Source organism: Acanthochromis polyacanthus, chromosome 19 (genome assembly GCF_021347895.1).
Source record: "Acanthochromis polyacanthus isolate Apoly-LR-REF ecotype Palm Island chromosome 19, KAUST_Apoly_ChrSc, whole genome shotgun sequence".
NCBI lineage: Eukaryota > Metazoa > Chordata > Actinopteri > Pomacentridae > Acanthochromis > Acanthochromis polyacanthus.
This window is the reverse complement of record NC_067131.1, coordinates 28,992,679-29,005,644: the sequence shown is the minus strand read 5'-3', so window position 1 is coordinate 29,005,644 and position 12,966 is coordinate 28,992,679. Positions and strand designations below refer to the sequence as shown.

The following is a 12,966-nucleotide window of genomic DNA, read 5'->3' as shown; positions in this document are numbered from 1 at the left end:
TTGTCATTTTTTGTCTCATGTTTTTGTCTCTTTATAAAAATTTTATTGATTTCGTTTTGTCCTTTTTTGTCTAATTTTTGTCGTTTCGTTTCTCCTTTTGTTGTTTTGTGTTTCCTTTTTGTCTCACTTGTGTTTTTGTTTTATTTTTTTGTCATTTTGTGGTTTGCTGTGTTCGCTGTTTTGAGCATCGTTGTTGCCGTTCCGTGTTTTTTGTCTCGGTTTTGTCATTTTTTGTGCTGTTTGTGTCATTTGATAGATAGATAGATAGGTAGATAGATAGGTAGATATGTCTGTGATGTTACACACAGTGTTTGTCTAATTAAAGGCATTAGAGGAGATTTAATTTCCTACGACTTTGAACGTAGCATGCGCATGCGCACATACAACCTCTCCCTCACCCCCTCTAACCTCCCCCCTCTTAACATTTACGAAGAAACGCCCCCCTCCAGAAACTTGCGTAGGACTCGTGAAGTTGTCTTTTACGGCTGGGTCCCCCTGGATCTTTATCTGCCATTATGTAAAAAAAGATGAGCAAAACAAGTCGCCAGCTAACTACGAAGCTACACCAAAGCAACACATACAGAAAACACGTAAGTCCAAGGCGTACGTAATCTACGTAACTAGGCCTGAGCCGGAAGATTTTTGATTGACAGGAAAGGGAGCAAACCAAACGCCTCGGTCCGAGCACATTGATTGGCTGATGTTTTTCAGGTCCTGCCATGTCCACAGTTATTTTTTTTTAATTTTTAATTTTTTAGAAACCATACATACAAGTCCACTAAAGGTCAGTATATTCATTTTATGTGAATCAGACAAATTAAACAAAAAAAACATCCTCCATAATGCCTTTAACATTATTATTTTATTATTATTACATAGTGGCTGATAAAAGGCTTCTCAGGTCACATTATTCTTATTTTTGTCCACTATTTCTACTTCACAGTGTTTTTTTAACATTATAAACCAGTTTTTGGATCCAACCAGTCAGTTTTTTTCCCCCTCCGGTCTCCTCATTGGATCAATGGTGACACCTAAGGATAGGAAAGTCAGGATCATGGAAATAACCTCGGCCTGTTTCCACCCAGCGATCGATGGCTGCCAGTGGTCCGGATGAGGAGGAGGAGGAGGAGGACAGTCTGCCCCACATTCAGAGACCTGGAGGTCCACGGAGAGGCAGCAGGATCCACATCCAGCAGACGACATGAAGCTTTGGATTCTGTTTGTGGCCGTTTGGCTTCAGCTGGAGGCTGCTGCTGCTGCAGGTGAGTCAGTAGGAGCTTTAATAACAACAACAATAATAATAATAATAATAATTATACGTTCTACTTGTAACACACTTTTCACTTGTCTGAGTCTCAGAGTGCTGCAGACTAAAAACAGAGACAATTTAAAAACAGTTCACTGATAAAAGGTACACATTCAGGTTTTCAGGTTTGATGCATTTAAAGCAAAATTGAAAAGAAAAAAAAACTGCTGACAGGCCTAAACTGTAAAAATAAATGACCGCAATAGAAAGCTATATTTTTACAAATGATCATTTGTTTAGGAAATATAAAAAAATAGGATAAAACATCATCATTTACCTGATATTTGTCAATATTAACAACAGAAAAAAATGTTTTGTGGAATTATAGAAAATAACTCAAAATGACACAAAATAATTAACAGACATGTAAAACAAGCAACAACAGAAAACTGGCCAAAAGTTTAATAATGTCGACATTAAAAAAAATCCTGTATTTAAAACAGCAAAAAAATTTTTTTTTTACATGTTTTAAGAGAAGAGTTATATGTGTGTGTGTGTGTGTGTGTGTGTGTGTGTGTGTAATCTTTTTGTCTTCTTTTCGTCATTTTGTGTTTTGTTTTATTTCTTGTTTTGTGTCTCCTTTATGTCGTTTGTCTCATTTTTTGTCATTTTGTTTCTCGCTGTTGTCATTCTGTGTCTCATTTTTGGAATATTTTGTTGTGTTTTTGTTGTTTTTTGTCCTTTTTTTTGTCTGACTTTTGTATTTAAGTAAAACACTTTATCACTCAGTGGCAGATATCTGTGCCTAAATGTTGTGTTCCTTTGTGGACCCTCTGTGATCTGGAAGTTGTAACGTTGAAATGATAAATTGAGGCTGAATGTTGATGAAACTGAATTTATTTTTCTGAATAAATTTCAGGTCTTTCATTGCATGTGGTAAAAAGATAATTCCTTAAATGGGAACACTTTCAGAATGTACTTTTTTGCACTAAAACAAAGGAAGCATTAGGACTTGTGGTTATTTCTAGGTTATTTTGCTGTGATTTTACTCATCACTTGAGATCAAACTGAGCTGAATGTGGAACCTGAACTAAAATGAGTTTGACACCACAGCTCTAGACTGTTTTTCCTGCGTTTTTTTGACTTCACGTCGTTTTGTTTGGGTGGGAAAGGAAGTGTCAGATATTTATGGAGAATCAGAAAGAGGAAGTTTTCTGCCGTTCCAGTAACAGAGTGGAGGAGGAGGAAGCTCTAATTAAACCTGACCCACAATCCCTCATTATCCAGACAGCAGCTGATCAATGTCAGGATCAATACCCGCTATCTGCCCTGCGATCTGCCCCGCTATCTGCCCCACTGAACTCTTAGGCCACTTTGATTTATTCCTCTGCAGACTTATAGTTTGTTTTCTGAGCTGCATTTTCAGAACACTGTTAGAAACATATTTTTAAAACCTTTTTAAATGTAGTCCTCTCTAAACAATTTGCAGTTATTTTAGATTTTCCCAGGTTTGTTAAGTTACAGATAAAACTAGAAATAACACCAAAAAAGTAGAAATTCACATGCTGACCACAGACAGGCTTAATGAACAAAGCTTTTAATTAAATGTGTCCCTGGAATTTGCATTTTTTATTCTTATTTTACCAGTTTGTTTTGTTTTTGTTTCTTTTATATCTTTAATATAGCACTTTGAAATTTTGCTGAAATGTATTATTATTATTATTGACCTAAAAAAATCAATAAATAAATCAGACCAAAACTGCAAATAATGTCAACATCAAAAAGAGCCATAATGAAGGGTAAAAACTTATTGAATGTAGCACAATCCAAGGTGGCGTACAGCCAGACAAACAAAGCCGTCTTATAACGACGTATTCCTCCGCTCCACTCGCCAACTAGTTCCACGTAACCAGTTCTGATGTAACGACGAAATGCTGTAGGTCGAGGACGCCGTAAACCGAGGACTTCCTTTATTCTATCTGACAACATATTTTTTTGGCCCTGCTGCCACCAGGTTTCCACAGGTTTTACAGATTTTTTTTTACATTGGTAGTGTGTTTTTACTTTTCCTGCTCCAGGCCCGTTGAAGGTGGACGGGTCTCAGGACGGCGGCGGCGACACCATCAGTCACTCCCTGATCCTGGTACAGCGTCTGGAGGCTCTGCTGGCTCAAGGCAACGGCAGCGACGTCTCTCTGAGGGTGGAAACGCCCAGCGCTGACGAGGTGAAGGTGATCCAGGTCCACTCGCTGGTCCTGTCCCTGCAGAGCTCCGTGTTCGAGGAGATGCTGCAGAACCGCAACAGCAGCGTGATGGTGCTGAGAGAAAACTCCGACTGCGCCGCCGTGTTCGACCGTTTCATCAGGTGAGAAAATCTGGTGAGAAAATCTGGTTCGGGGTAAATTCTGATGATTCCTTCAGACAGACAGATTGAGTCATGGCGCCCTCTAGAGGTTTGACGTTTGCAGCTGCAGCTCCACATCTGGGACAAACAATCGATGCAGAGTTCAACATGAAACCAACTGCTGGCGGCTCGATAGCAGCTCCTGTGGAGTTTCAGTGAAACCCTGAGGAGCTGCAGCAGAAATCAATAACAAAGTATTTTTATCTCTCATTCTAATGAGGTTAATCAAAAACTGATGAACTCTTCAGGGCTTCTGTCGGAGCAACTGTGTTCATTAACAGTCACTTTGACGTTAATTAAGACAAAATGTGTATTTCCACCCAGGAACTTTCATTTACCAAACTTTCCCGCAGGCTAACCGAACAGTTAATCAAAAACATTATCTCAGTATATTGAACTGTGATATGAAATCAAAAGAATTTTCTGGTAAAATCTGTCACAACTTGTGGAGCTGCAGGTGACAAATGAGATTCTCTGGATGTAAGGAAACATCAGACTGCAGCTAAAATCACATCATTGTTTTCAAGACTGAAACTGGACTCAAACATCTTTACTTTTACTGTTACATGTTGTTCAGTCCTTATTAAACTTTGGCTTTGTGGTAAAATCTCTCAGGTAGACTCACCTGATTACTGTCGACAGCAAACTACAAACCGACCTGTTTACTGCAGCAGGTTTTTAGAAAACACCACATTTCACTTCCTAAATCTCCAGTAAATCCTGACTCTGTTTCCTCAGTCTGCTCCTTAAAGCTGCACTAACTGATGTTTTCATGTTAATAAGCAGCTCCACAGCAGGTTTCAGCCTCTTTTAGCTCCTACTTTTGGTTTCTGTTGGGTTCAGTCTCAGTTCTCTGATCATTAGCGAGCGGTGAACCTATGAAAAACCCAACAGACCACACCAGAGTGAAAAGAGAAAAGATTACTGACGGCTGACGACTAAAGCAGACCCAACTGTCCCATAGTCAGCCCTTTAAGACTTTGTTTCCATGGAGGTGTTGAATCCAGCAGCTTTGATCGTGGTGTTAACATCAAAACAACAACAAACAGTCAACATAACTCCAGTTCCATGAGGAACTAGAACAATGAAGTTTTGTTATTATACCAAATATGGAGAATTTCACGATGTTGATGGGGATGTTAGAGGAGAACACAGACATCAAGAGGTCAGAGAAATGGTGCTTGTTGTCCTCTATGACTTTAACCAATCGGCATACCAGTGTTGGAGTAGGTACTTCTTTCATCTAGGGTAATGTCCCTGAAAGAGGTTCTACAGAGTCGGTTCTTGTCCTTGGAACTCATTCAGGTCACCTTCAAACAACCTTAAAACAAACAGCAACCAAATCTAGGAGCTCAGAGAGGCTAAAACCTGCTGTCGAGCTGCAGAGTTGCAATGAACAACCTGATTTAAATGGTTTGATTACTTGTTGATATAAACAAGGTTCTACAGTTGGTTCTTGTAGATGGAACTCATTCAGGTCACCTTAAAACAGCCTCAAATCCAACAGGAACAAAAGCTCCAAAGATGCGAAAACCTGCTGCAGACTTATAATGAACAGCCTCATTCAAATGATTTGATTATTTGTTATTTTAAAGGAGGTGCTACAGAGTCAGTTCTTGTAGTTGGAACATGATCAAAGGTTCTGATGCCTTAAAACATCCTGTAACTTCCTGTTGGCTTTATGTTGTTCAGGAGTTGAGTTCTTTCACAGTCTTGTTCTCTGTGCAGGTATCTGTACTGTGGAGAGGTTTCCCTGCGTCTGGATCAGGCCATTCCTCTGCACAAACTGGCCACTAAGTACCAGGTTCTGGGCCTCCAGCAGGGCATCACTCAGTACATGACCCAGAATCTGGCCAGGGACTCCCCATCGGGCCACGTGGCTGGCTGGTACGAATATGCCCTGCAGGCCGGTGACATGACACTGAGGGACAGCTGTCTGCAGTTCATGGCCTGGAACCTTTCTTCGGTTCTGCAAAGCGGTGAGTGGGTCAGTATCAGCAGCCAGCTGCTCATGTCGCTGCTGCAGAGGTCCGATCTCATCCTGCAGAGCGAAGCCGAGCTGTTCGCCGCCCTGGAGGCCTGGATCCTCCAGAACGAGCCGGACGGCCTGACGGCGGAGAACGCTTTGAGGGCGGTCCGTTACGCCATGATGACGCCTCGGGAGCTGTTCCGGCTGCAGACCCAGTCCTCAGTTCTGGCTCGGTACCAGGAGTCGGTACGTGACCTGCTCTACATGTCCTACCAGTTCCATTCCGCCTCGCCGCTGCAGATGGCCAAATACTTCGACGTCAACTGCAGCCTCTTTGTGCCGAGGAACTACCTGTCGCCGACGTGGGGCTCGCCCTGGATCATCAACAACCCGACTCGCGATGACCGCAGCACAAGCTTCCAGACGCAGCTCGGACCCAGCAGCCATGACGCCAGCAAGCGGGTCACCTGGAACGCGCTGTTCTCGCCCCGCTGGCTGCCGCTCAGCATGAGGCCCATGTACACCGAGACCGGCACCATGCAGCCGACCCGAGTAGAGGGCGGCCGGCCTCGCATCATCATCACGCCGGCTACGTCCAGCGCCGACTTTGCCGGGGTGAACTTCCAGAAGACAGTGATGGTGATGGCGCAGCAGCAGGGGAAGGTGGTGGTGAAGCACGTCTACAACTTCCACCAGAGCACCGAGGAGAACGGAGACTTTCTGGCCGACGCCGACTTGTACCGCCGGACGTCCGAGTACCTGCTGGACAGCTCGCTGCTGCTCCACGTGGTGGTGAAGCCGCTGTACCAAACCCTGATCAGCACCAAGAACTGACCAGGTGGAACACGCCAGATTAGCCCCCCCGCCAAAGTATGTTTTGGCTAATCTGGCCTGTTGCACCGGATCATATCCCATCGGGGAGTCGCGGATGCGAGTCCTCCTCTGTGGCGTTCGGATCATTCCTCTCATCTCCATGGCAGCGAATAACCAGAGTTTTATTCATGATGGCGAAAAATCGAGAAATAGACAGTGGCACATGTTTTTCTTATTGCCAATAAATCCTGTACCAAATCTGGATTAACACTTTAATGCAAAATGTGGGTCAAGAGATACCCATTTTCCATTGAATTTGGGTCATTTTTGACCCATGTTGTGCATCAAAGGGTTAAAGGGAATTCATTGAAATATTTTGAAATTCAAAAATTCAACCCTGGAGTGTTATTGGAGAACATTAGACTTCTTTGCTTTTGTGACATTTTTCAAAATTTGTCATTTTCATGTTGAAATGTAAGGTCAGTGAAGTTCCCTAACCTGTTAGTGGTTTAAAAAAAAGCATTCCAAGAAATGGAACCCTCAACCGTAAAATGTGTGAGTTTCGTCAACTAACCATTGTTAGTTTTGACGTTTTGACCACAAATATGGAAGAGGACCGAGCTGCAAGTCCGTCTTTTTCCAACTTCGGAGAAAAGAGAAAGTTTGAGACATTCCAGGCCTCTGCTGATTGGTCAAATGCCACGATGTAGTGTGATGTAACGTAGAGGGATCTTCGCTGATTGGCTGGATGAAAACCACATGCTTCTCAACTTCACTGAGAGGTGGAATCACTTACCTGATGAAGGGTTAATCTACCGCAGAAAATAGTCCCCAACAATTCATAGTTTCCTCCAGCTTCATTAACTTTAGCTAAAAACTCCAGAGCTCAGCTGTTTGCGCTCAGGTTTTGGATTAGGGTTGGGGTTTGGGTTTTTCATGGGATTTACTGACAATAAGAAAAGTCTAGATTCTCACCAGCCTTCTTCTTCTTGTTCTTCATGCTTGAGGTTTTGTTCCTTCCACAGTTTCTTTGTTTTATTCTCAAATATTGGTGCTATTTTACCGCATTTACACTTCAGGGGTCGCAGCTGTCTTTCATCACCCAGTGAGCACTGATCTGAAGGTTGAATAAAAAAGGTTTTCAGCGATAATATTTAAGACATGGTCACTTAAATATGCAGTTATGCGTAATTTTCAATACAGAAAGCCACATTTTTCATCAATAAATCATCAAACCAAAGCTCGCTGGGCACCAGATGTTCATCCAACTGAACTTTTTACATTTATCTTGTGCTTTAATGTCAGTATTTATTTACAAAAGCAGACTTTCAGTGTCCACACCGCCGTAGAAACGACCGTTAGTTCATTCATTCATGTGATTGTTGTTCTTACCTGATCAATGTTACCTGACAATAAAAGATTTTTACTGAAATTTTAAAACTAAACTGAAAATTGTCATTTGATTTCACTTTTGTTTGGTTTCTTTCTTTTCTTTTATTTATTTGATAGATATAACAAAAACAAACATTATTGCTACTTAGATTGTATTTTGTTCCTGTACTTTAACATTCACAGCTTGATTTATAGCATTTTTTTTGACATTTTATTCTTAGAAACAAAGAAATCATATTTTTTTGGCTGTTGATAAAATTTCTTAATCAATGGAGTGAAAATGTTTGACTTTGTTGAATTTTTATGGAAAATAATGCAAAATAGAACTTTATTAAACCCGAAGGAAATACTTAAAGTAACATAACATGAAAATACATGTTTGTGTGTGTTTTGATAGTTTTACAGTGTTTTAAAATGTTTTATAGCATGCATTGTTGGTGCACTTTGGGAGCAGCTCATTACATTTTGCTGTACTTTGTTTAATGACAATAAAGACATTTTATTGCATTTCTATTTCTATTGCTAAATGCTGTTCAGTAGAAAATCAATAAGATTTAAGTATGCCACTGAAAATAAAAATAACTAAAAGTAAGACAAGAATAGAAAAGTGAGAAGTAAGAGCGGCAGTAAAATACTGAAGCTGACATTTCACAACCGGATGAGGCTCATTTGCATATTTAAACATTAAATTCATAAACTTGTGTAAACAAATAACGGTGTTGCTGTGAGGAACCAGCTGAAGGAGTTTCAGAATTTCATATTTCCTCTGAACAGCTTCAGCTCTCCTGCCAGGTATAAACTGCTGCACTTCATTTCCCACAATCCCCCGCGCTGCGAGCAGGAAGAACGTTTGTCTCGCAGGACTCAGTGATCCAAGTTAGGAGCTCTCAGCTGCCAGCCCTGGCCCATCATGTAAGTGCTGCGGAGGATTCTTTGCAGCGCATTTGCAGAAATTAGCGCTTCTCCCGACGCCTGCGGGGCCGTGCATCCGTCCCGGCGCTCCGTGCACGGACACGCACGCTTCGGACGCACGAAGGCTCCAAGTGCATGAAGATCGAGGCTCGTGTTTTGCATCTTTGTTGCAGCAGCGAGCCGCTGAAGCTCCAGTGCGCCGATGGAGGGAGGGAGCGAGAAAGAAGGCAAAGTCTTTTGTGCTTCCCCTCCCCCCCATCAGAGCAGAGGGGAAATGTCTCAGGCGAAGGGAGGTAAGAACACCGAGCCGAGCCGAGCCGTGCATGCGGAGCTGCAGCCTGCAGCGCTGCAGCTCGAGCACGGCGCAGCTCCGGTCAACTTAGCGGCTGCATTTCCTGGTTAACATGTTCCCCTTTGCACAGTTCCTGGTAAGGCGATGCTGTGTGCGCGCTTGCTTGTCCGCGTACGTGCACGCACGCGCGCACTGACGCAGGGATGGTGAGCTGCAACAGTCACGAGACGGACAAGGACACTTTAGAATAAACTCTGCACGAGTTGATGCAGCTGGTGAGAGCTGCAGATCTGCATGCTGCGCTGCATGCTGCGGTGCATGCTGGGGGAGGAGGGGGGCAGCTGTCAGATTTCTCTGTTTGCTGCTGCAGATTTCTGATGGTGGGAGACAAGATGGAAATCTAAGAATAGACTCTGAGGTGCTGCTGAGTTCAGGAGCAGGAAGTCAAACTGCTGCAGCCTGATGTGCAGCTTTGACCCCCCTGTTGCCCCCCTGCAGCCCTGTTGCCCTCCTGCATGGCAGCATCAGCTCTGTGTGTGTGTTTTGGTTGCAGCAGGTATCTGTGAGCGTTTATGCTGCAGCTGATCATCTGATGAATAATGCAACCATTTATTTCTGTCCTCTACTTGAATGAGTCTCTTTGGGACTTTCCTCAGCAGAGGTCGGTTTCAGTCTCAGTTATTGTTGCAGAGAACGGATCACAGTTGATGAATGGGTTTAGGACTCTGTAGTTGAGTTTGTTTCCGTTTGTTGGCTTCAGACTGAATCTTCATCATTTTAATGAGTGAGTCGACTGACTGAAGTTTTTAGTCGGTGAGATGTTTGGATTCTCTGCCGTTTTCTGACTGTAAACTGGATTTCTTTTGGACCCCTCTTATTTTACTGAAGTGTATTTGTAGCATTAAAGTGGAAATGTTGTGTTGTGTTCTCTACATGAATGAGTCTCTGGGACTTTCCTGACAGCAGAAGTAGGTTTCTGTCGTCATTCATTGTTTGTTGCAGAAATCTGATCATGTTCTGTTTGATGATTATCGATTTTTGACTCTTCAGAGGAAATTAAATGGAGCTTTGAGTTGAAATTACTTCCATTTGTCAGCTTTGGAGCAAATAATTAGTGCATGAAGGAGCATTCCAGAGTATTTCAGTGAACTATTAACCAATGAACCCACTGACAGGAGTTTGATTTTCAGCCGTTTATCAAACAAAGACGGTGAAATATTTGTTGGATTTGTTGCTTTTCTCAATTTTAAATATTATTCATTTGGGATTTTCAGTTTCTTATGTTGAGCTCTGTGTTTGCATTTTATTTTACTTTATTTTCACGTTTTGAGGGAAAATTGTACATTTTCCTCCACTTGAGCTCCCAGCTACTTTGCAGATTGTGATTCTACATCCAGAGCAGGATTATAAAACTTAAAACTGTTACATAATCCACATTTGTAAAGTCAAGCACCAAAGTTTTTGTCAACTTTTGAAGTTGTTTTTGTTGCTTCAGGGAGCGTCAACATGAACTGAAACATCACATGTTAATATGACACCTACATGGTTCTTTTTGCTGCATATTTAAGGACTTTTTTATATTAAATTTTAGTTCCAGCTTCTTTAATATGAGAATTTGTTGTTTTATTTAGTCGTAAATCATGTTAAACTGTATATTTTTAGGTTTCCGACAGTCTGTCATACATTTGAAGGCTTCGTTTGTAGAATTAATGCAAAGAATAATCCCACAAATGGTCTCTAAATCGCAGAACCTGTGTGAGAATCGTCATATTTTCTACTTTTCTTTAGTTCCACAGTGATTCAGTGACATTTATCTGAACATTTTATCAGAAACAGGAGCTGCTGGTGGAGAATTCGGCACCGTTTTGTAAAAATCTGCGCAGTTTTAGAGTGAAAACAGAAAACAGCAGGAATCTCCTCCAACTGCACATCAGTGAAGCTTCAGTTTGTTACTGTGACTTTAAAACACAAAGTAGTTTTAAAACCCAGTGGGAGCAGCGAGTTCACAGAAAAACAGGATTTCAGCTGTAGTTATTACCGAAGGTGAGGAATTAGTCACATCTGAGCTACAAATCAGCGAGGACTTCTGGCTAAACAGAAGCGCAGAACGTCAGTTCGATGAAATAAAATGACGAAAAATCTCAAATAAATCAGCAACCAGTGATTACAAACAGATTCTTGAGTAGAAAATGAGTGAAATGTGCAAATCTACAATCAGCATCCTTCATCCTGCTGGTTTCCTTCTATTCTCAGATGCATCGTGAGTCTATATCTTGGCTCCTGGATGCACTAGAAGAGGTTTTCAGCTGCACACATTCTAATTTTGCCATTTCTTAGGGCCAGTTGTTGTCCAGCCTTCAGGCCTGCAGCAGATTTATTTGTTTATAGAGTCGCTCAGATGATCCAGACACCAAATAATTCCTCTGTATTCCATCTTTAGTTAGAGAGAGCTGAAAACGAAGGCAGCAGGTTTCCAGATTTTGCAGCTTGAGATGAGGTGAGGAAGAGGGTGAGGATGGGAGGTGTTGCACAACCTTGCAATGAAAAACATGCATGCAAGCAGATAGAGTGCAGGTGGTGATTGTTGCACGTTTTCACCTCATCTCCTTAATCTGAGCTGCAGAATTTTCAGCTTGGTGTTAAAACCTGGTCCATATGAGCTTCATAAAATAAAACCATGCCTCTAAAATCCTCCTGTCAATGTCTCCGACTGCAGATAATTCAGTTACTCTCCGACATTTCGCTTCAGACGGTGCTGCAGCTGCAGGATCCACTCGCTGCTATTTTCTCTTCTGGCTCGAATTGTAAAACTGTTCTAATTGCACGAGAGCAGCCCGACGGTTCTCTTAATGCTGACATTACCAGCAGTCAGCAGATTCTGAGCCTTTTTATCTGCTGCTGTTGAATAAAATAAGCCATCAGCAGCGGCAATTAGCAGCTCAGCAGTAGCTGGAAAAATGAAGAATTTCAGGAAAATGTTGACTCCAGGTTTTTAAATACGCGACCATTCCAAAGTTTAGGATCATCCATACAATTTTCATCTTTTCCATGAAAACTCACACTTTTATCCATGTGCTAACATCACTGTACAAAGGTTTTCTAATCATCAATGAGCCTTTCAACAGCATTAGCTAACACAATGTAGCATTAGAACACAGGAGTGATGGTTGCTGGAAATGTTCCTCTGTACCCCTATGGAGATATTCCATTAAAAATCAGCCGTTTCCAGCTAGAATAGTCATTTACCACAATAACAATGTCTACACTGGATTTATCATTCATTTAATGGTATCTTCATTGGAAAAACATGTTTTTCTTTCAAAAATAGAGGTATTTCTAAGTGCATAGGAGGAAAATAAATCCTGTTTCTGGTAGCAAAATTAAAAACCAACCTAATTAAACATCTGTGCAGCTGATCAATGTCTGTATTTAACTTCTAAAAAGTGCAAAACCTTTTAAATATTGCACAAAAGAATTATATCAGCATGCTCCCAAACTCAAAGATAGTCCATTTAAAATTATATTACACAGACAAAAGCGGAAAATCATCATCCTGGAGAAGATGTTGTTGAAAACCTGTCACAGCCGTAAATATCTGTATGTTTTGTAGTGTTTGCATGCATGAGGCCATTCTTCCGTGTCGTCTGAATGGAACATTTGATTGTGGCTGCATCGGTGTCTCTGGTCTGTTTGTTGACCATCATGACTGTAAAAGACACTGGGTTTTGTTTCTCTGTTGTGCATATATTAACAATAAAATAGCTTTGTGCATTATGGTTCGCATCAGATTGCAATCAAGTTGGATTTGTTGCAGAAGTGTTGCTGTTTTTTGACCTCTTTTTGGCCGTTCTACTAGAAAGCGACCTCATTTGACCTCTGAAAGGAGTGTGATGAAACTACATGATGGTAAATTGTGGAATGCAAAGAAGATTTAGAGTT

At 41.6% G+C, this 12,966-nt stretch overlaps 2 protein-coding genes across 3 annotated transcripts in view; both read left to right on the top strand.

Annotated features, from left to right (window-relative positions):
• The first annotated feature begins 1,201 nt into the window (after window positions 1-1,201).
• btbd17a (BTB (POZ) domain containing 17a) lies at window positions 1,202-8,525 on the top strand. Its single transcript, XM_051940007.1, has 3 exons — window positions 1,202-1,270; window positions 3,300-3,610; window positions 5,378-8,525. Exons 1-3 carry the CDS (start codon window positions 1,202-1,204, stop codon window positions 6,450-6,452), a joined length of 1,455 nt encoding a protein of 484 aa, XP_051795967.1. The 3' UTR covers window positions 6,453-8,525.
• A 157-nt stretch (window positions 8,526-8,682) lies between these two features.
• Window positions 8,683-12,966, top strand: part of map2k6 (mitogen-activated protein kinase kinase 6) — a 42,984-nt gene continuing 38,700 nt past the window's right edge. Inside the window, exon 1 of one of the 2 annotated variants that reach the window (XM_051939837.1) lies at window positions 8,683-9,028. In XM_051939837.1, coding sequence (XP_051795797.1) covers window positions 8,938-9,028 — 91 coding nt within the window. In that variant the 5' untranslated portion in view covers window positions 8,683-8,937. Of the gene's footprint in view, window positions 9,029-9,283; window positions 9,303-12,966 lie in introns of those variants that run through there. The other variant, XM_051939838.1, reaches the window with a different exon arrangement.